The sequence below is a fragment of the Salvelinus namaycush genome, chromosome 23, assembly GCF_016432855.1.
Source record: "Salvelinus namaycush isolate Seneca chromosome 23, SaNama_1.0, whole genome shotgun sequence".
Lineage (NCBI taxonomy): Eukaryota > Metazoa > Chordata > Actinopteri > Salmoniformes > Salmonidae > Salvelinus > Salvelinus namaycush.
The window spans coordinates 35,218,205-35,239,722 of record NC_052329.1 but is presented as its reverse complement, the minus strand read 5'-3'; the positions used below and the strand labels follow the sequence as shown (position 1 = coordinate 35,239,722).

The 21,518-nt window shown below is 45.1% G+C and overlaps 1 protein-coding gene across 1 annotated transcript in view; it reads left to right on the top strand.

Annotated features, from left to right (window-relative positions):
* The window catches only part of LOC120018368 (mitochondrial import inner membrane translocase subunit TIM50-like), a 32,137-nt gene extending 18,413 nt beyond the window's left edge, over positions 1-13,724 (top strand). Inside the window, exons 5-11 of the mRNA XM_038961530.1 lie at positions 3,806-3,864; positions 4,736-4,855; positions 5,949-6,053; positions 7,200-7,298; positions 12,145-12,301; positions 12,384-12,490; positions 12,725-13,724. Coding sequence (XP_038817458.1) covers positions 3,806-3,864; positions 4,736-4,855; positions 5,949-6,053; positions 7,200-7,298; positions 12,145-12,301; positions 12,384-12,490; positions 12,725-12,823 — 746 coding nt within the window. The 3' untranslated portion in view covers positions 12,824-13,724. The remainder of the gene's footprint in view (positions 1-3,805; positions 3,865-4,735; positions 4,856-5,948; positions 6,054-7,199; positions 7,299-12,144; positions 12,302-12,383; positions 12,491-12,724) is intronic.
* Positions 13,725-21,518: the final 7,794 nt, after the last annotated feature.

Here is a 21,518-nt window from a genome sequence, read left to right as displayed (position 1 = left end):
GTGACTGTGATGAGCTCCCCAAAAAGCACCCTGTTGAGGCCACACTGGTGTGTGACATGCAGGACTGCTTTCAAAGTACTCACCGAGGTTGGAAAGTGTTGCTTTCTCATGTGTACTGTGGATCTAAGAAACTGTATGCAATCAATCGGTACACACCAGATGTTTAGGGGGAGGTGAAAAATGTATTGCTTTAATCTTCAAGCACTATTATTAGGCTTAAATCACTGACTTGTACTTTTCAGAGTCATTTCATGACTTGGAAGACCTCATCTCTTCCGGTCCATTTTATCAGATGGATTCACCCTCTGTGTCCCAGTTAGTATCCCACAGCTAGGATCCTCAGAGCGTGTTTGGCTGTGAGTTGAGGGGCCGTTCTGTACGACCTCCGTGTTTGCTCGCTCTGACAGAGATGTAAAGCCCCTAGGAGGATAAAGACCACCAGGGCTCCAAACCAACCCAGCCTGCCTCCTGTACCTACTGGCCCAACCAACAGCCTGTGTCCCTAAGCCGGGTATTCTAACAGAAGGGCCCCCTGCCCCCCACCTTACCCCCACTGCAAAGAGCGAGGCCGGACGACTGTTTGTCATGGCCCAAGAAAGAAGTGATTGACAGCGTGGGCCAAAAGAGAAAAGAAAAGCAAGAGCACCCCCCTGCCCAAAAAAAGAATATGGGGGAGAAGAAAGGCAATTGAGTAATAATGGCCTTAAGCAAACTAGCGGAGCATATGCCACCCCGGTCGAGGATTAAAGGAGGCCTTTGTTGTGTCCGGAGGCCCGACCATCGATCTTCCTCCTTACCTCCCTTGTTCCCTCCCTACTTCTCCCCTGTTTAAATTGACATTCTCTCCCGAGAACAACATAGCCTTTCCACTGGCCACTATGGCTTGCCTCTATTACACTGGCAAACAAGGTTAGGACGAGGCTGCCTGACCAGAGTGCTGCTGCTTGTTAAAGCCTACTTTTCTGGCCTTCCTTTCAGAGTCAGTCGGTCCCAACTGTGGAAACGGACTGCTTTGTTTTTGCTATAATGCTTTTGATCAGTCATAATGACAGCCAACAGTTACCAATGGAGAAAATGGAATGCCTATGTCCCTGACTATATGGCCAGAAATTGAGGTAGCTTCCCCACCTCACTCATTGTTGGAGGACCCACTGTGGCCTGCCTGACATATATTCATCTCCTCACCATCCTTTTCCTGTCATCCTCCTTTCAATCTCACCCCTCCACTACTATCCCCCTTACCCATATTCCACATTTGCGCACACATACTCGCATGCATACATATGCCTCTGCAACCCCCGTCCCTCTGCGGGGGGGGTGTAACGATCCCCAGCCTGGCTTGGCTCTGCGCTCCCATGGGAGAGGTTTGTCAACGTGGTCGGTCACAGTCCCACGCTCTCTGGAAGAGTATGTACCTCCCAGGCCAGATAAAACAGGCATACGCAGACGGGTTAGGGGGGTGTTTAACCAGGTCACCCACTCCCAGGCCTGCTGTTACTGGGCTGGGGGACCCAGAGGGGCCTGCCTGGTTAAACACACTGTGGCTGCAGGCAGGCCGGACACTATAGGCCCATAGACCTACTCCGTCTCTCTCTCTCTCCCTCTCTGTCCCAAATGACTTCACATACCAGAGTCACCTGGCTGCATGGTTTAGCTGAGTGGTAGCATTGTCCATGAATTTACTGAGATGTTATTTGTTGGAACCAATGCTGCAGTCCCCGATGCTTGCGGTCTTAAAGCGGTAATCAGTCATAGAAACAATAAAGCTTTTTAACAAACCAGGGAGACTGCTAAGGGATGGGGCTGGAGAAATGTAACCACTCAAATTCAGCTATGGATGCAAGGACTAACCATTCGTGCTATTCAAATGAGTATTAACCACGTTTTGAGGCTATGTATTGTTTGACATGTTCTGATATGCCACACCTGTCAGGTAAATGGATTAGCTTGGCAAAAGGGAAATGCTGTTGACAGGGATGGAAACAAATTTGTGCACAACGTTTGCGAGAAATAAGCTTTTTGTGCATGTGGAACATTTCTGGGATCTTTGATTTCATCTCTTGAAACATGGAACCAACACTTTACATGTTGCGTTTTTATTTTTGTTCTGTGTATGTAGCAACTGCTGATTGCTCCTTTAAATTTTTATTGTCATTTGTTAGGACTGCGGCTGTGTACATTCCACCACCAGAGTTGGCTTGAGATGCTCAATAACTCCTATGGTCAATACATATATACAGTACCAGTCAAGAGTTTGGACACACCTACTCATTCCAGGGTTTTTTTTATTTTATTTTTTTACTATTTTCTACATTGTAGAAATAATAGTGAAGACATCAAAACTATGAAATAACACATATAGAATCATGTAGTAACCCAAAAAGTGTTAAACAAATCAAAATATATTTGAGATTTTTCAAAGTAGCCACTCTGTGCCTTGACAGCTTTGCACACTTGGCATTCTCTCAACTAGCTTCATGAGGTAGTCACCTGGAATGCATTTCAATTAACAGGTGTGCCTTCTTAAAAGTTAATTTGTGGAATTTCCTTAATGCGTTTGAGCCAATCAGTTGTGTTGTGACAAGGTAGGGGTGGTATACAGAAGATAGCCCTATTTGGTCCAGAGCAGCTCAAATAAGCAAGAGAAATGACAGTCCATTACTTTAAGACATGAAGGTCAATCAATAAGGAAAATTTCAAGAACTTTGAAAGTTTCTTCAAGTGCAGTCGCAACAACCAAGTGCGATGATGAAACATCTGCCACAGGATAGGAAGACCCAGAGTTAGCTCTGCTGCAGCGGATAAGTTCATTAGATTTACCACCCTCAGAAATTGCAGCCCAAATAAATGCTTTACATTGTTCAAGTAACAGACATCTCAACATCAACTGTTCAGAGGAGACTATGTGAATCAGGCCTTCGTGGTTGAATTGCTGCAAAGAAATCACTACTAAAGGACACCAATAAGAAGACACCTGCTTGGGCCAAGAAACACATCCAATGGACATTAGACTGGTGGAAATCTGTCCTTTGGTCTGATGAGTCCAAATTTGAGATTTTTGTTTCGAACCGCTGTGTCTTTGTGAGATGCAGATTAGGTGAACGGATGATCTCCTTGTGTGGTTCCCACCGTGAAGCATGGAGGAGGTGTGGGGTGCTTTGCTTGTGACACTGTCAGTGATTTATTTAGAATTCAAAGCACACTTAACCAGCATGGCTACCACAGCATTCTGCACCAATACGCCATCCTATCTTGTTTGGGCTTAGTGGGACTATCAGGACAATGACCCAACACACCTCCAGTCTGTGTAAGGGCTATTTTACCAAGAAGGAGAGTGATTTAGCGCTGCATCAGATGACCTGGGCTCCACAATCACCTGACCTCAACCCAATTGAGATGGCTTGGGATTAGTTGGACCGCAGAGTGAAGGAAAAGCAGCCAACAAGTGCTCAGCATATGTGGGAACATTTTCAAGACTGTTGGAAAAGCATACCTCATGAAGCTGGTTGAGAAATGCCAAGCTGTCGTCAAGGCAAAAGGTGGCTGCTTTGAAGAATCTCAAAAATGAAATATATTTTGATTTGTTTTTAATGTGTTTTGGGTTACTACATGATTCCATATGTTATTTCATAGTTTGGATGTCTTCACTATTATTCTACAATGTAGAAAATAGTCAAAATAATAGTGTACATGGACCAAAACTCCCCTTGGGTTAAGTGTTCCGTCTTGAGTATGGTGTGTTGAGAAATGATGCTCACTCCACAATGTTTATAGCTGACATTTCCTCTCGTTTTATCTCTAACAGACGCCCCGGTTATCCAGCAGTTGAGAAGGACGTTCAAGTACTTCCAAGACTACAGACAGGTGGGTGACGATAAATAAACACAAAACAGAAGAAAAGGTTTCTGACACTACCACTGTTCAATGTTGCCTGATCAATGGATTGTTCCACTCTAGTCAGCCTTTTCCTCCGAGGCCTGTGGTGTTTGGTTCAGGGAGGTAGAATAGAAGGTCCTTGTCCACTAAACTTCTGGGTTAACCTCTGGTTTTGGATATTTATACTTGGTGAGACTGGGAGCCATGTTAGGCCTCATCTGTCTGTCTTTACTGAAGCAGAGGCAGGTGCAGCCACACCGCTTCGAGCAGGAAGGCGCCTCTGCATTAGCCTGCAGCTGCTGTTCCGTTAGACCCCCTCCACACATACACACCAAAATCCATCTCCCTCGTAGGTCTTTGATCTCTTCAATGGAGCGTGAACGGCCCCCTGTCTCCTTCGTGTGTGTATGCACATGCGCGCACCCTTTCCTCCCTGCATCTCGACAACACACCTCCCTCCCTCGTCCTCCCTGGCCTCGGGTCTCCTGAACATGTCAGTTCTCTCTTCAATGCGTCCCATTTCCCTCTTGCAGCTGGTTCTTACAGGATTATGGCTTTATGGGGTTTGCGGTGATGAGGCCAGCAAACAAACTATGGAAGCTCTAATGCTCCTGCATTCCCACATAAGCAGCCAAATACAATCTCCTCCAATTTTACTACGGTGAGCCGGAAGAGGAAAAACATCTTATGAATGATCTGAAGTGTTAAAGGGATAGGCCTCGTTCACCACAAACAAATTGCATACTTTTTTTTAATGGAGCTTGGCTGTTGTCAATTGACCCACAGATCTGATGTGCCACTTTCTCTTCCCACCGCAGCATTGTTATTGTATAGTTGTGTGATGTCTATGTGCCCCCAGATGATCATTGAGCCCACGAGCCCCAAGCTACTTCCTGACCCCCTGAGGGAGCCCTACTACCAGCCTCCCTACACCCTGGTCCTAGAGCTCACAGACGTCCTGCTGCACCCCGAGTGGTCGGTACGTACCACCCCTTTCCTCCCCAACACACCTCACGCACCACCTTACCTCCTGGTATCAGGCCCTGGCTGGGTGACCTGGATGCCTTCTCTCAGTACAGCCTTGAACACAACAAGAAAAAACATTTTATCGTTTCAGGCCTGGGGTTGGATGGTACATTTATAATTCATAAGTAGACTTGTTTTTATTTGTTTACTTAGGCTTTTACCTCAAGCCCCCCCCCCCATTCCTCTGTGTGTGGCGGGTGGCCATCTGGCCTGTGGGTCGGTGGGGGCCCACCACCTGTCTACCTCCACTATCTGTAAAGACCCCCCTTCCTCTCACCCATTACCTGTGGCTTCCACCTGGCCCTCTCAGAGCCTGTCCCAACCCTTACTCTAACACCACCCTCTACCTGGCCCCCTCAGAGCCTGTCCCAACCCTTATTCTAACAGCACCCTCCACCTGGCCCCCTCAGAGCCTGTCCCAACCCTTATTCTAACAGCACCCTCCACCTGGCCCCCTCAGAGCCTGTCCCAACCCTTATTCTAACACCACCTTCCACCTGGCCCTCTACCTGAGACCCTCCCTACTCCCCCTTACCTGAGTGGTCTCCATGCCCGCTCCCCCTACGAGTGCCAGACAGGTGGGGCGCGGCCGTAACTCGACACCTGCCCTCAGCAGACAGCCGCTTGGCGGCCCTGCAGGCAGAGCCTTTGATTTCTGAAGAAAAGACAAGTGACTTTTTGTGTTAACACAGGCCTGCACCCAGGAGGTCGTCCAAAGGCTTCATCTGCCATGCTCCGTTTAGGCTGTCAAAAAAGAAATGTATGCCTGTAAATATACCACTTTATAACCTGACAGACTAATGAATCATTCACTGGTTGTGTGCATTTATGTTGATTGGATAGTGGCTGTCAAAAAAATACATGTTACCCTAAATGTAACACTCTATAACATAACTGATGATTTGAAATGGATTATTCACTGACTATTTTTGTGGATAGCTTTCAGTGAGTGTTCTATCCATAAAGAATGTACCCCATTGCTTTTGGGAGTAGTATGTCTTTAAGCATTTGAGGTAAACTGGTTTGTTCTCCGGTCCTCCCCACAGCTGGCTACAGGCTGGCGCTTCAAGAAGAGGCCAGGCATCGACTACCTGTTCCAGCAGCTAGCCCCTCTCTACGAGATAGTCATCTTCACTGCTGAAACAGGCATGGTGAGTGACATGACTGAACGCTGGTCTGGCGTGGGCCAATGATGACTTACAAGATCTTGTCACGCCATTATTGTACCGTGATGGTTTCAAGTAAAACTTTGCAGTTCTATGTTTACGAATGCTCTTCTTTGAGATAGAATTTCCCATAAATCCCCACCCATCTTTTTGTCCCTCTTGTGGCAATCAACATTGCAATTCTATAGGTGTTGCAACATAACACATTAACTGCTGAAATAAGTCACATGCCACGTGAAGCATTTTGGATAGGTTAAGGCACAGACCTGCCTGCCTCACTTACGTAACAGTCACCTGCCGCAGCCTCGCTCTGCCACAGCCAATCAGGGCTGCTCTTACCGCCTGGTGTGGCTTAGCTCGTTTGTGAACGCACACTACACCTGTCACCTCCTTTATTCCCCTGTAGACCTTTTGTTCTAATGGACAATGACCCACCCCCGAAACAAAAATGTGTTTTGTCACTCCAAACTAGCACTGTTGACAATTCTTGATCTCAAACAACATGCCTAGTGTTGTTGCGTTTGACTGTTTTGTTGTTTTGGTACCAATATGCCTCGCCCCTGTTTGTCCTAATTACTTACGTCTTGGCCAACAGGCGGGCACAGAACGGTATGCCTTTTGGGCTGCAAATTCCCCTTTTTATTTATGCCAACATTTATATGCAAATGAGCCATGCTCCGCTCAGGGTCTAATTGGCTCCTTGTTTAGGGACTGTTTTGTTTTCTCTGAGTGAAGGTCAGCCTTAGTGTTGTGGTGGCCTGCAGCAGTGACTGTGCCAAGTCAAACTGAAGCCTTGTCTGTACCTCCGCTTGCTGCAGATTTCCATACGGAGTATGGATCATTAACCCATCAAGGTTTCCTGGGCTTCATATTGCACCTGCCCACTGCGGTAGTGCTGACTAAGCCATGTAATTCTATGAGAAGCTGTTACTTTAGATTTGAAGTGCGATTTTTAATTTTGTATTATGAGCAGCAGCCAGGGAACTAGAACCTGACGACACAATCCTAGGTCTGTCCCTATCCTCAGCCCAACTCTAGCCATGTAACCGACGGCCGTCATGCATATGCAGAAGCATCTAGCATGTCAATGCTGTGTGACGTTGTGATGTAATGCGGGTTCTCTCTCACCAGACGGCGTACCCTCTGATTGACAGCATTGACCCCCAGGGCTTTGTCATGTACCGCCTCTTCAGGGACGCCACGCGTTACATGGAGGGACATCACGTCAAGGTAAACAAGTCGTCAGGCTGACCTTCCGCCACCGTGTGTGTGTACTGTTGTTTTATGTACACTGCGTAAGCCTCCAATAACACAGCATTCCGTGAATTGAATGACCTCCATGTTTCTGAATTTAAAACAGACATGTCATGTTGGTGTATAAAAGCCATCAAATTGTTTAGACAAATGCCCTGTTTGTCAATGTTGTATTTGGTTCGCTTTATTTTGGATATACCTGTCTGTCTGTTGTTTTCTAAGACATGAGTTGAGTTTAAGACTCGGATGTTAGTGTGCTCCTTTTCAACCCCGCTCCTCCTGGGCCAAGCCCCCCAGCCCAGAACCCCCGGTGCGCCCCTCTCCACTGTGACCCGGTCGGCACAATGCCCCCCCCGTGTCTCCGCTCCATAGCCGCCTTCTGCTCCGCATTGATTTTCCTATGCTCCAACTACATCTCTCTTTCTCTCGTCCTCTGCCCCTGACAATAGGGGGGGAGTGGGAGAAACCCCCCCTATTGTCAGGGGCAGAGGACGAGAAAAAAAATATGTAGTGGCCCCCCCCCCCCCCTTTCTGGGCCTCATTAACCTTATGCCCCCCTCTCTCCAACAGCCGGAGTCCGTCTCCATGCATGGCTGAAGTACAATAGTGTTAACTTTGCTAAACTAAGTTGTCATCCGAGAGAACCTCTAAGGCAATACTTTATAAGGTGGATACTGTTGCTTTAATCATGTCGCCTGGCATCTTAAATGGCTGTATATTACGAGCTGTATCAGAGCTGACTGTAACTAACATGCCTAGCCTACATCACCATGTTTCAATGGAGTGCTTTTGTAATGCATGGGAAACTAAATTGGCCTGGTAGTAAATGTGGTGTTATGGTCCCTACGTAGCGGTGTATAGGTATACCTTCGATGTGAAGATGCATAGCCGTGTATTATTCATGGAGGTCAGTTCTTTCCATGTTAATCACTCACTACTAAAACTCATATTCATCGGGAAACATGAATAGTTGATGAAGGTAACCTGCTACCTCCTGCTATACAGAACTTGAATGTGTTTATTTGGTGATTAGTCATCCTGAGTCTAACGTTACATACATTATCTTCCTCTCCTGTGTACTCGCCTGAATTCACGTGTCTCCTGTCCTCCTCCCCTACCGTTGGTGACTTTCTGCCCATCTCTGTCTCTCTCTCTTCACCCCCCCCTCCCCTCCTCTGTCTCCCCTCCCTCGCCTTCCATCTGGCCCTCTGAAAAGCAACCGGGAGGCAGAAAGGGAGTGAGGGAGCGAGAGAAAGAGAGGTCTGAATAGAGAGCCGAGTCCCCCGAGACCTCAGGCGTCTGTCCAATGGTGAATTTCGATGGTGTTTTTTCCCCCCCCAAAAAAGTTTTTAACAATGTGGAGCCACAGATGCGAGGTGTCAATAAAATGATCGGGCCTATCTGACGACGACACGTTATCGTCTGGTCTGTCTAATTAACTGTAATTAGAACCAGGCTGTGGTAGAATCAGCCATTGATGTTGATGACAAGTCCAACTTTTGAAGGGTGAGATGTGGCCTAGCTTAGACCCCCCCCCCCCCCCCCCCCCGAAGACATAGGGCAGTTAGTGGAGTGCACGACCTTCTGTCACAGGTGGACCGACTGGATGGAGTTGAACACGACTGAGTGCTCAACTGCTCCACCAAATTTGCATTTCAGAGATCAGTTTTATTTTTGTTTTTTTTCAGTTGAAGTTGTTTCATTCTCCATGGGAGTGTCAGATTTAAGTAGTCATACTAGTACACTGTTTGTTTACCTGTTCACCAAACGTGTGTGTGTAACCCTATGAGAGGGGGTGTGTGGGTTGGACACATTCCTACTCCGGCTCGCAGCCTGTTGCTTTGTGAGGAGCACTGCTGCCTTGTGAAACCGGAGCCCTACTGTGCCTTTAGAAAGTGTTCTTACCCCTTGACTTATTCCGAATGTTGTTTTACAGCCTGAATTCAAAATGAATTCTACACACAATAGCCCATAATGACAAAGTGAAAACATGTTTTTAGATATTTATTGAAAATGGAATACAGATATCTAATTTACATAAGTATTCAGTAGCACTTCACTTGACGCCTAGCACCGTTGCATGTGGTGACGCCTAGCACCGTTGCATGTGGTGACGCCTAGCACCGTTGCATGTGGTGACGCCTAGCACCGTTGCATGTGGTGACGCCTAGCACCGTTGCATGTGGTGACGCCTAGCACCGTTGCATGTGGTGACGCCTAGCACCGTTGCATGTGGTGACGCCTAGCACCGTTGCATGTGGTGACGCCTAGCACCGTTGCATGTGGTGGCGCCTAGCACCGTTGCATGTGGTGGCGCCTAGCACCGTTGCATGTGGTGGCGCCTAGCACCGTTGCATGTGGTGGCGCCTAGCACCGTTGCATGTGTTTTTTTACCCTGCCAAGAAGTTTCCTTTCATTTGTAAAATAATTTTGTTGTTGTACTGAATTCCTAAGTCATTTTTTCCCATCATATTTTAAGTAACTTAGTAAATACACTGACACTGTGAAGAAGCATTAATAAGGCCGTCCTGCGTCACTTTACTTGGACTAAGAAAATGCACTTTATGACACTGTCAAGAAGCATTATCGCCATCATAATCATATAAGCCAGATAGGCCTATCACATACATGACCTTATCAGTCAAAAAGATGGTGTCTGGTCCTGCTCCTGAAATATGCTCTGGCTATCTTCCCAGTCATCAGCAACAGAGTATTTGGGTAGGTGCATGTCTGACATCAGTTAATTAATGGCTGATTTTATAACACCTACATAAGTTTCCAGCTATAAAATAACGCAATATGTCACAACAGGTCTAAATATGTGTCATGATCGTGTTATGTCAGCTATTATAAACTGGGGGGTTTGAGCCCAGAATGCTGATTGGCTGACAGCTGTGGTATATCAGACCGTATACCACGGGTATGACACATTTTATTTGTACTGCTCTAATTACGTTGATAACGAGTTTATAATAGCAATAAGGCACCTTGGAGGTTGATGGTATATGGCCAATATACCACGGCTAAGGGCTGTATCCAGGCACTCTGCGTTGCGGTATATTGACCATATACCACACCCCCTCTGGCCTTATTGCTTAATTATGACAGATTTTTAATGGGATTCAAGTCTGGGCCACTCAAGGACTTTCACATTCTTGTTCTAAAGCCATTCCAGCGTTACTTTGGCTGTGTGCCTGGAGTCATTGTCCTGTTGGAACAAATCTTCACCCCTGTCTAAGGTTGTTTGCACTCTGAAGCAGGTCCTCATCAAGAATTTGCCTGTATTTGTCTCCGTTCATTGTTCCAGCTATCCTTACCAGTCTCCCAGTACCTGCTGCTGAAAATAATCCCCATATCAGGATGCTGCCGCCACCATGCTTCACAGTAGGGATGGTGTTAGTTGGGTGATAAGCTGTGCATTTTTGTCTCATCAGACCATAGTCTTTTGCCTTATGAGCTTTTCTTTCACGTTCCTTTTTTGCAAACTCCAGGTATGTTGTGTGCCTTTTTTCTCAGGATTGACTTCCGTCTAGTCACTCTCCCAGATTGGTGAAGAGACTTGTCCTTCTGGCAGTTTCTCCCATCTTAGCCAATGGACTCTAGTTCCGTCATAGTAGTCATTGGGTTCTTGGTCACCTCCCTGACCAAGGTCCTTCTTGCCCGGTTGCTCAGTTTGGTTGGACGGCCAGCTCTAGGCAGAGGTCTGGGTAGATCCATTTTTTTTTTTTTTTTTCAATGATGGAGACCACTGTGCTCTTGGAAACTTTCGACACTAGAACTTGTTTTATACCCTTCCCCAGATGTATGCCTCATCACAATTCTCTCTCTCAGATCTACAGACAGTTCCTTGGACTTCATGGTATAGTTTCTGCTCTGACATGCACTGTCAACTGTGGGACTTTATATAGACCGGTGTGTTTCATTCTAAATCGTGTACAAACAATAGCATTTTTTTTGTTGTTGCTCAATTTGGAGTATCGTAGCAAAGGGGTGTGAACACTTCTGTAAATTAGATTTCTGTATTTCAGTATCAAGGCATTTGCAAAAATGTCTAAACATGTTTTTACTTTGTCATTATGGGGTATTGTGTTTCAGATGGTTGAGAATCTATTTCATCCATTTAGAATGTGGGGTGTAAGTCAAGGGGTATGAATACTTTCTGAAGCACTAGGCATCGCACGGCCAACTCTCAACTACACGTGTGCCAAACACATACTGTATTTATCTAACTGAAATAATAAGCTATCATATAGGCTGACCAACTCTAAGCACAGACATCAATACATCACTCACAAACTCATTACAGCGTCTAGGCTAATGTAGAAATGCACATCCGTCAATGCACACACACACATTCTCTTGGCGATTGGGCCCCGTCTCAGAAAGAAGGCTGATTATTTATTGGGGGTAAGGAGAGAGAGATGGTTCTTTCCTATACCCCTACACACACACTGTGGTCCCCTCCCCCTGCTCTGCCAGGCTAGTCAGCAGCATCTCGGCGGGGGGGGGGATCCAGATGACAGTGATAAGGAGAACTCGGCGTCCCTCTCCATCTGCTCCCCAGGCCCACCACTGAGACTCAATGCACAGGGCAGGCCAGGGGAAAGTGTGTTCTCCCCTCTACATGTGTGTGTATATATGCAAACATTACATTTGTTGAGGATCTAAGACGATTGCAAGGCATTTTGTGTATTTCTTCGATTGTCACAATTACCTTTTTAAACAATGAAAGGGATAGATTTTATTTTTAACTCAACTTTCTTTAGATGAATTCCTCTTCAGAGAGTCTTGTAACTCAACTCTTTTCCACCCTCCCCTGTAGGACGTGTCGTGTCTGAACCGGGATACCTCCAAGGTGATAGTGGTGGACTGTAAGAGGGAAGCCTTCAGCCTGCAGCCTTTCAACGGCATGGCTCTGACGAAGTGGGACGGCAACTCAGAAGACCGAACACTCTACGACCTAGCTCATTTCCTCAAGAGTAAGTGTGTGTGCAATTGCGTGAGTGTCGACCAACCTGTTCCTTCCCAGACACGCTATTCACTCGTGTTTTTCTCCGGCAGCCATTGCTCTCAGTGGAGTGGATGACGTGCGTTCTGTGCTGGAGAACTACGCACTGGAAGATGACCCCATAGAGGCCTTCAAACGCAGACAAGCACAGTTAGCACAGGTACAGTCCAAACAAACCCCATGTTCAGGAGCAATGGATGACAACTAACAAATACACTAACATTACCAACCAAGAGAAGTGTCCTCATTCTCAAGAAACATTACATTTTCTGTAGGAAAAATATTTTCACTGTTGATGGCTTGATGCCCTTTATCCATCTGTTTTGTGAGAGCTTTTGAGCTATAGTCCGTTAGATACTGATGTAACTGTAGATACTGGTTTGTGTGGGGACAGGAGGAGGAGCAGAGGTTGGCTGAGCTGGCCCAGCCGAAGAAGCAGGGCATCTCCTTGGGCTCCATCGCCGGACGGTTCTGGCGCTCCAAACCACAGTGAGTGGCCCTCTCTCTCGCACCCACCAATCGCAGCCCACCCCTCCAGTGTCCGGCCAAAAGGATGGCGGGCTGCAGTCACTCGGCGGGGTGGGTGGCGGGCGTCTCTCGACGTGTGGGGGAGGAGACAAGGAGAGACCATCCAATCAGCTGAACTTTTGACTGTCACAATCATGTCGGGGGGAGGGGGGGTGTGAGCTGGAAAGGAGCAAGGGTCCAAAAGAACATTCTGGTACCTCTGTCATCAGCAAAGTCACTTCCTGGATCGCAGATGCTCGGGTGTAGGTGGCGCATGCCCCCCCCATCTGCTTCCGTTGGTCCTCTGTTGGCACTGACGTATACAAAATGGTGCTGAGTGGTTACAGACATTATTGATTAAACCGTTTCAGTCCACATTAGTTTGTCCACTTCTACTGCCCACCGGCCGGTCATACTGGGAACTGACCAGAGAACAGTGCTCTTATCTGCATCTCCATGCACTTGGATCTGGTGCTCCGGAATGATGAAGTTTGATCAGCTTTGTGAAACAGTTTCCTTGGTTTTTTTTAATGTATATCTAAGACTAAGCTGGTCAGGGTTTAGGATATGTATATTATTAAACCTGTTGCACTCTGAGACTGTAAGCTTATCTCCACCAACAAGAAGTCCTTGCTTGGACCGGTGCTGTTGACGCCAACGAGACTGTGTGCAACAGAGGCTGGAGCTTGAGCTGTAGGAATGAGTGGGAGAGACATTTTCAGCTAATCAAGCCAAGGCAAGCCATGTGAAATTGGGCTGGTGGCACGCATACCAAGTGAGAAGTGGATCCTGATGTCTTAACATGTGCTTGTTGAATGTTCTGTGAGATTCAGTTTGTGAACCATTCACAAAGTCCCAAATAAATAAAAAATTGAAAAACTCTTAAATCTAGCATCTTGTGTGATTTGGCACAACCATGTAATGTGAACTAGCATCAATCTGGTGTTTTCATGGCAACATGTTGAATCTCCTCTAAATACCCTGGTATCTATACTGAACAAAAATATAAATGCAACATGTAAAGTCTTGGTTTCATGAGCTGAAATAAAACATTGGTGAAATGTTGTCAGCCATCCAAGAGGTAACTTTTTGTATGGCTCAATCGGTTTACATGTTATCAAGGAGGGAAGTCACGTGTGTTTCGAACCAGAGGATCACTGGTTCGAGCCCTGTTTGGGGCAGTTGGACAGCGGAGGAACCTCAACTGTTAGCAGCACACAGACGCCTGTTACATTGGCAGATATAATCTAAATCTGAGATTTAATACATTAACAACTGGTAGAAGACATTTCCAATCTGACTTTTTTTGTGGAAGAGGTCATCATGGAAATGTTTGCAGCCCATTTCAATACAGCTATATGGCTCTGGTAAATTGGTAGGATACTTCTCCACAACATCGACTGTTTTTCAGCCATAAGCCTGACTGAGTGTGCCTCCACCAACTCCTATTTACAGTTTTGGTTTAGACAATGGGCTGGAGGTAGTCAATGGCCATGTGCCAGAGCATCTCAAGTAGGACTTTAGTAAATGACAAATAAGATTGTAATTAAGTATTGTGACGATTAATAACTGACAAACACTGAGCCTCTTCAGTATTTGGCACTAGGGAATTTGTAGTTTAAGGCAGCTGATCTCCAACACAAATATTAGGGTTTAGGGTCGATCAATGCGCCTCATCCTCTGAGGGATATTGGTTAGGTTATAAGGTGTCTAAAATTCTTGAATTCTCAATTAGATAATGATTATATTTTAAATCCTTGCTTTAACAATTCTATTTGTTTTAGGGATTGGACATTCATTTGTGAAGTCACTAAGCCTGAAGTCCCTGTTTTGATTTTGCACAAACTAGGAGAAAATGGGTTTATTTGACCACGTGTATTGTATTATCAATGCATCTTTGTAGCCTATTATTGTAAAATAGTATTGCGCATGGAGTGGGCCATTAATTGAAAATTCATCGAGAGGAAATCCCCCAGCGGTCGCAATAATTAGTTTGAATAGACTTTCTTTACAGAAGCGCGTGACTTTGTAACGTCAATTGAAATACAACTAGATAATGCCACCGTTTGAGAGAAAGGTGTGAAGGGAGCATGTGATGGCTCAATTCACAAATACATGCAAGTTGTGGGGTGTCGAGGCTTTTTGGTTTACCACCACCTCAAGTACCTAGACAGATGCACACGTGCCAAAATACAAATGGCCACGGGATTTCTTGGGAAAATGTGTGGGAGTTAATCTTTCTTTTAATACCATGGTTATTTAGTTTATTTTGCGAATTGTTGATTTAATCTGCATATCTTAATAATTAGTGCAATTATCAGCAGTAGGCATACTGGGTTGGAAGAAAACGAAAATCGATTGTCATATTTTTTTAATTGAATTACCTTTTCCTTTTGGTTAAAGTAGTACTACCACTCAAGTGACTATATAGTGACATAGGTTTCTGTTGTTTACGGAGCATGTGACAAATACTATTTTATTTGAAGTGACAATAATGCACTGGTCCAGGTAATTTACAGAGATCTGGACAAAAGTTATTTTATTTTTTTCTGTCTGCTTTAATGAGGTAATTTTCATTACCAGCATAGTTTGAGTAGGCTAGGACAAGTTGGGGTCAGAAATGAGTAGGCCTACCCATGTGGCCTGCAAAGGGCAATGTGCCATTTCATTTGAACCAAGCAAAATCTGCTCGTGGAAAGGTGCGACCTAACTCAACCGACATAGTGTCACCATAAACTGCTATAAATGAACGTGCACGCGACAGAAAGCCTGGGCATCGGCCTGTCTCAGGCTCATGGTGTTGCACTTGACACCTCTGCAGAATGTGCAAATTCACATTTATAGGCGCCCTATGCCTTCTGCCACCGAGTAACACCTCTCCAAATGTTCTCGCAGTGCGTCTTTCCGCTCCTGGTTGTTCCCCCTTTTTCTCCCCCCAGTTTAAGCACCACTGGTGAGACACACGCCACGCCACGGCAAAAGCGATGATTCCTACACCATTTGGACATTGGGCACGTGTGGAGATTTGAGTGGCAAGTGCTAGAACATTTGCCCAAAGCTGTTCCATAAGGGCTGAAGAAATGGCACAACCTTTTAGATGCAAATCAACCAAATATTTTTAATTAAAAAAAATATCACAACTCCGACGAGCTATTTCCATGGACATTACGCATGCTAAATACTTGTTAAACGCCTGCTGTGTCATGTCCTGTCGAATATCTGCATCTGCAAACACAGGCATTACAATTTTGCACGTATTCGATCGTGTCATCTGTTCATCGACTTGTTTTAGCATTCTTTTCCCTTAGGCCTAACAATTGTCTCTGATATTCATTTGCATAATACTTGGGATGGAAGAAGTGCAGGATCTATCCTTTTCTAAGTCGGTCCATTTGTTCACCGAAATTCACAAATGACGTTATGCTATAGAGACTTCCTGATTTATTCTTTGTTAACGATTTATACACATTTTCCAGGACTTCTCCATGGCGTTTAACCAAATTTCCATGACTTATTATTATAGCCTACATGGAAAAAGTAAGCATTACTGACACTGGAAAACTGCTGTGTCTGATCCCATGTAGACCTACCACCTCCTGCCGTTGTTCCCTTGATCAAGGCACTTAGCCCCCCACATAGAAATGCACTGTTATAGTCACATGTGGCCAACCCTCCATCTGCAGAGCTTCTGGGTGATCAGGCTTGGCTTCTTCAACATTACAACCAAATACTTTGTCTTTATAAAATAATTCAATAACTCGGATCAAATGGATAAGGTAGGCTACTTCAAAGGAAGGTTTCTCACTTGACATGTTTAAGGCTCAAATACTCATGTTTCGTGGAAGATCTATGCACGGCAAGTTATTTGTCAATTAGGCTATTAGAATACGTTTAACGTTGTCGCAATTACATGGCTACTGTTTTAATATGGGCATTCCCAGCTTTCCAACGATGCAGATTTATTTAGGCTCTACAGTGCCGGTGGGAAGGCAACAACGAAAGCAATGTTTAATTCGCTATAGTTAACTGCTACAAGTTCTCGCTAGTTATGTTTCGAATTGGTGATCTAGTTCGTCTGGCTGTCATTATTTTATACCTGCTGCTGAAATGTCGTGCTCACTCTCTTCGGGCAACCGCTCACTCGCACTGGCGCACACGTAGCACCACAGACATGCACTGAATAAGGTTTTATTTGATTTTGAAGGGTCATTTCAATAATGGCTGATTATGTATGTTTTTAATTGATTGATCATATTTTTAAATATGACCAATCAATTATGAATTTCATGAATTAAATTAACAACAATTATGAAACTTATTTCCATGACTTTTCATGACCTTACAACCCCTCATTTGAGGGCAGGTATCCTGTCGTTCTGCACCTGAACAAGGCAGTTAACCCACTGTTCCTAGGCCGTCATTGTAAATACGAGTTTGTTCTTAACTGACTTGCCTAGTTAAATAAAGGTTAAATAAATAAAAATGTGACAATTTGGAACAGCGCATCATGCCGTTCAGACTGGCACATTTTCAATCTGCACTATCTCGAACAGCCTATAGTCAGTCAGTCACAGATCAGAGACTAGCGGCAAAAAAACTTGAACAAAGCTGAATCAGGAAATGAATATCCACCCTCAATTGCTATTCAATGAAGATCCCGCCTTCATTCCGCTTTGATCAACCTTTTTTTTGCCTCTGTGTGTGAATCTAGGTCAGCAATAGGCTACTTTGTTTAGAAGTGAAGTGCCTTTACAGAGTCAAGAATTTTTCGAAATGTTTCTGACTTTAAATGCGCAAAACAAAATGTTCATAGGATGTTACATATTTTGTCATTGTTTCAGGCAATTATCTGCTTTCACTGACTTCAATGTGGTAATGGATAGAAGGCTTAGTGCCATGGACCTAATTAAAAAGGTAATTGTTGCCATTCATATCCTATCAACTGTCATACCACAACATGCTGTCGTATTAAAACCGCACAACTTGCATTGTTGTTTTGGTTAAATCAATCCCATACAAAGGATGCGTTCCGTCCAGTTGTGGATGCGCATGATGGCAACTTTTATTGGTTACGGAGAACAGTTCATATTTATTTATCCAGTCTTTTGTCCCGAGTTGGAACTCCATCCGCGAAAGCACTCGGTCCGGATAATTATCTGTGCCCTGTTTTTCTGTGACGCGCTTCAGCCGAAGCGTGCCAGGGGTAGTCAGGGCCAGCGGAGGCACGCGCTGCCCTCATTAGAATTACAATAGATGAGCGCAAAGGATGAGCAACAGTTTGCAAATCTGCCCATTGTCCCTGTAGACCCCCGCAACAGCAAGCACACCCAGTCTACTGACACACGCGCCCCATTGAAGCATTAGATTGTAGGCTACAGATAATGTCGCTGTTGTATGGCATTTATGGTTCTTGTTCTTTTACGTTTTTAATTACGCATTTAAATTATCATTTTAATACTGCATGAATAAGGAAATGTTCTACGCTAATGTTATTAAACTACACTCCCCTCGTCTGATTTATTTAGTTAGTTATTCCATTGCAATAGCCTGCATTCAGAGGTTTGGAATGAACGACTGACTGGGCAACTGTTCATGTTATCACAGAGAGCACTCCACTTGACTGGAAGCCACTCGAGGGCCATCGGCACCATTACAGATACATAAACAGATAGGGGCGGGGGTAGCCTAGTGGTTAGAGCGTTGGACAAGAGCGTTGCAAGATCGAATCCCCGAGTTGACAAGGTAAACATCTGTCGTTCTGCCCCTGAGCAAGGCAGTGTTCCTAGGTCGTCATTGAAAACAAGAATTTGTTCTTAACTGACTTTCATAGTTTAAAAAAAATATGCCTACCAAAAACGGTATAACACAGATTATATAGGCCTACCTGCTATGTGGAGTTGAAATCAAATCACATTTTATTGGTCGCATACACATACAATATATGTGTACAGTGCATTAGGAATGTATTCAGACCCTTTGACTTTTTCCACATTTAAGTTACAGCCTTATTCTAAAATTGATTGAGTACATTTTATTCCTCATCAATCTACACACAATACCCCGTAATAACAAAGCAAAAACAGGTTTTTAGAAAATGTGGCACATAAATTAAAACAGAAATACCTTATTTTCAGACCCTTTGCTATGAGAATTGAAATTGAGCTCGGGTGCATCCTGTTTCCATTGATCATCCTTGATGTTTCTACAACTCGATTGGAGTCCACCTGTGGTATATTTCAATTGATTGGAAATTATTTGGAAAGGCTCAAACCTGTCTATATGAGGTCCCACAGTTGACAGTGCATGTCAGAACAAAAACCAAGCCATGAGGTTGAAGGAATTCTCCGTAGAGCTCCGAGACAGGATTGTGTCGAGTCAAAGATCTGGGGAAGGGTACCAAAACATTTCTGCAGCATTGAAGGTCACAGAGAAAACAGTGGCCTCCATCATTCTTAAATGGAAGAAGTTTAGAACCACCAAGACTCTTCCTAGAGCTGGCTGCCTAGTCAAACTGAGCAATCGGGGGAGAAGAGCCTTGGTCAGGGAGGTGACCAAGAATCCGATGGTCACTCTAACAGAGCTCCAGAGTTCCTCTGGAGATGGGAGAACCTTCCAGAAGGACAACAATCTCTGCAGCACTCCACCAATCAGGCCTTTATGGTAGAGTGGCCAGACGGATGCCACTCCTCAGTAAAAGGCACATGACAGCCCACTTGGAGTTTGTCCAAAGGCACCTAAAGACTCTCAGAGCATGAGAAACCAGATTCTCTGGTTTGATGAAACCAAGACTGGACTATTTGGCCTGAATGCCAAGCATCACGTCTGGAGGAAATCTGGCACCATCCCTACGGTGAAACATGGTGGTGGCAGCATCATGCTGTGGGGATGTTTTTCAGCGGCAGGGACTGGGAAACTAGTCAGAATAGAGGCAAAGATGAACAGAGCAAAGTACAGAGAGATCCTTGATGAAAACCTGCTCCAGAGCACTCAGGACTTCAGACTGGGGTGAAGGTTCACCTTCCAACAGGACAACAACCCTAAGCACACAGCCAAGACAACACAGGGGTGACTTTGGGACAAGCCTCTGAATGTCCTTGAGTGGCCGAGCCAGAGCCCGGACTTGTACCTGATCGAACATCTCTGGAGAGACCTGAAAATGGCTGTGTAGCAACGCTCCCCATCCAACCTGACAGAGCTTGAGAGGATCTGCAGATAAGAATGGGAGTAACTTCCACTATGGGGTATTGTGTGTAGATTGAGGGAGCAATTTAAAAATCTATTTTAGAATAGGGCTGTAACGTAATTTTGGCTGTAACGAATACAGTGCATTCGGGAAGTATTCAGACCCCTTGACTTCCGGACAGTATATGGTTAGAATATGTAGTATATATGAAGGAATAGCGTAAGCACAGCAATAGTTCAATATGATAGGCCTTGACGAGAATATAGTATATACATATGAAGTGGGTAAAACAGTATGTAAACATTATTTAAAAGGACCAGTGTTCCATTACTATGTACATAGGGTAGCAGCCTCTAAGGTGCAAGGTCGAGTAACCGGGGGATAGCCGTCTAGTGACAATGACTACATTTCAGGACAGGGTACTGGGCAGGGGCAGGCTAGTGTTGACTATTTAACCGTCTGATGGCCTTGAGATAGAAGCTGTTTTTCAGTCTGTCGGTCCCAGCTTTGCTGCACCTGTACTGACCTAAGTGAGGGACAGGGTTCATTCATATTGGCTGAAATCATGCTCATCCCCTGCCTGCATGCATGCGCGTAGGCCTAATTGTATCAGTCTTTATAGGCCTACATTGTAATTAAACAAAAGTGGAATGGATTGGTCCACCTTTCATGATTGTAGGCTACTTATTCTGCCTGGACCCGAGCAGCATGATATATGGCTGATTTGTATGGGTCCTTTCATTAGCTGTGCTGTTGTGTAGGCTACCTCATATGTCCAGTCAAAAACATTGCTATTTAGACAGTGCCTACCTATGGAAATGATTAACTTTGCCCTTCTGACATTGGGTGCTCATTACCTGATTATTACGCAGCGAAGACGTAGTGTAGCCAGCCTATGTAAGGAGAAGGTGGGTTGCATAGCCAGCTGTAGTCATGACCCCCCCCCCTCCCCCCTCCAGTGCTACACCTCCGAATCTTTCGATGGCACAATAAAAGATCTCCTTCCAAAGTTTGCCGGCATGAGGACACGCGTCAGATCAATTACAATTCTGGGGCCAATCAAATTTTTACCCTATCATGCTTACACAGCAAACCTACATTTCCCCATCGGTAAAGTGTATTCAACATTGCATGTATCCAGTCCTTTTAATTTACTAGATATTGAAATTAATGTCTGATCAAACTGTCTGTTTTTTTCAATCACACGAGTTTAGGTTCGCTCTCTTCGCAATCAATGTGCGCAGTTCTTTCACCGGGGATAGGCCTATAGCCTATTTCTTCACATTTTCATTCAGCTTTGTGGCTGAAGCATCCACAGAGCCTTAAATTTAAATGGGTTTGCAGTGCGTTATATTACCCTATCCAATTTGGTGACAAAGCACATCGTAAACAGTCCCCAAATTGCAACCAAGTCTGCACAGCCTTTGACACACTCCCCCTCCTGCGCGCCCGCACCCTCCCCACTCTGATCCTGGAAGGCGGTATAAAATCCCTGGCG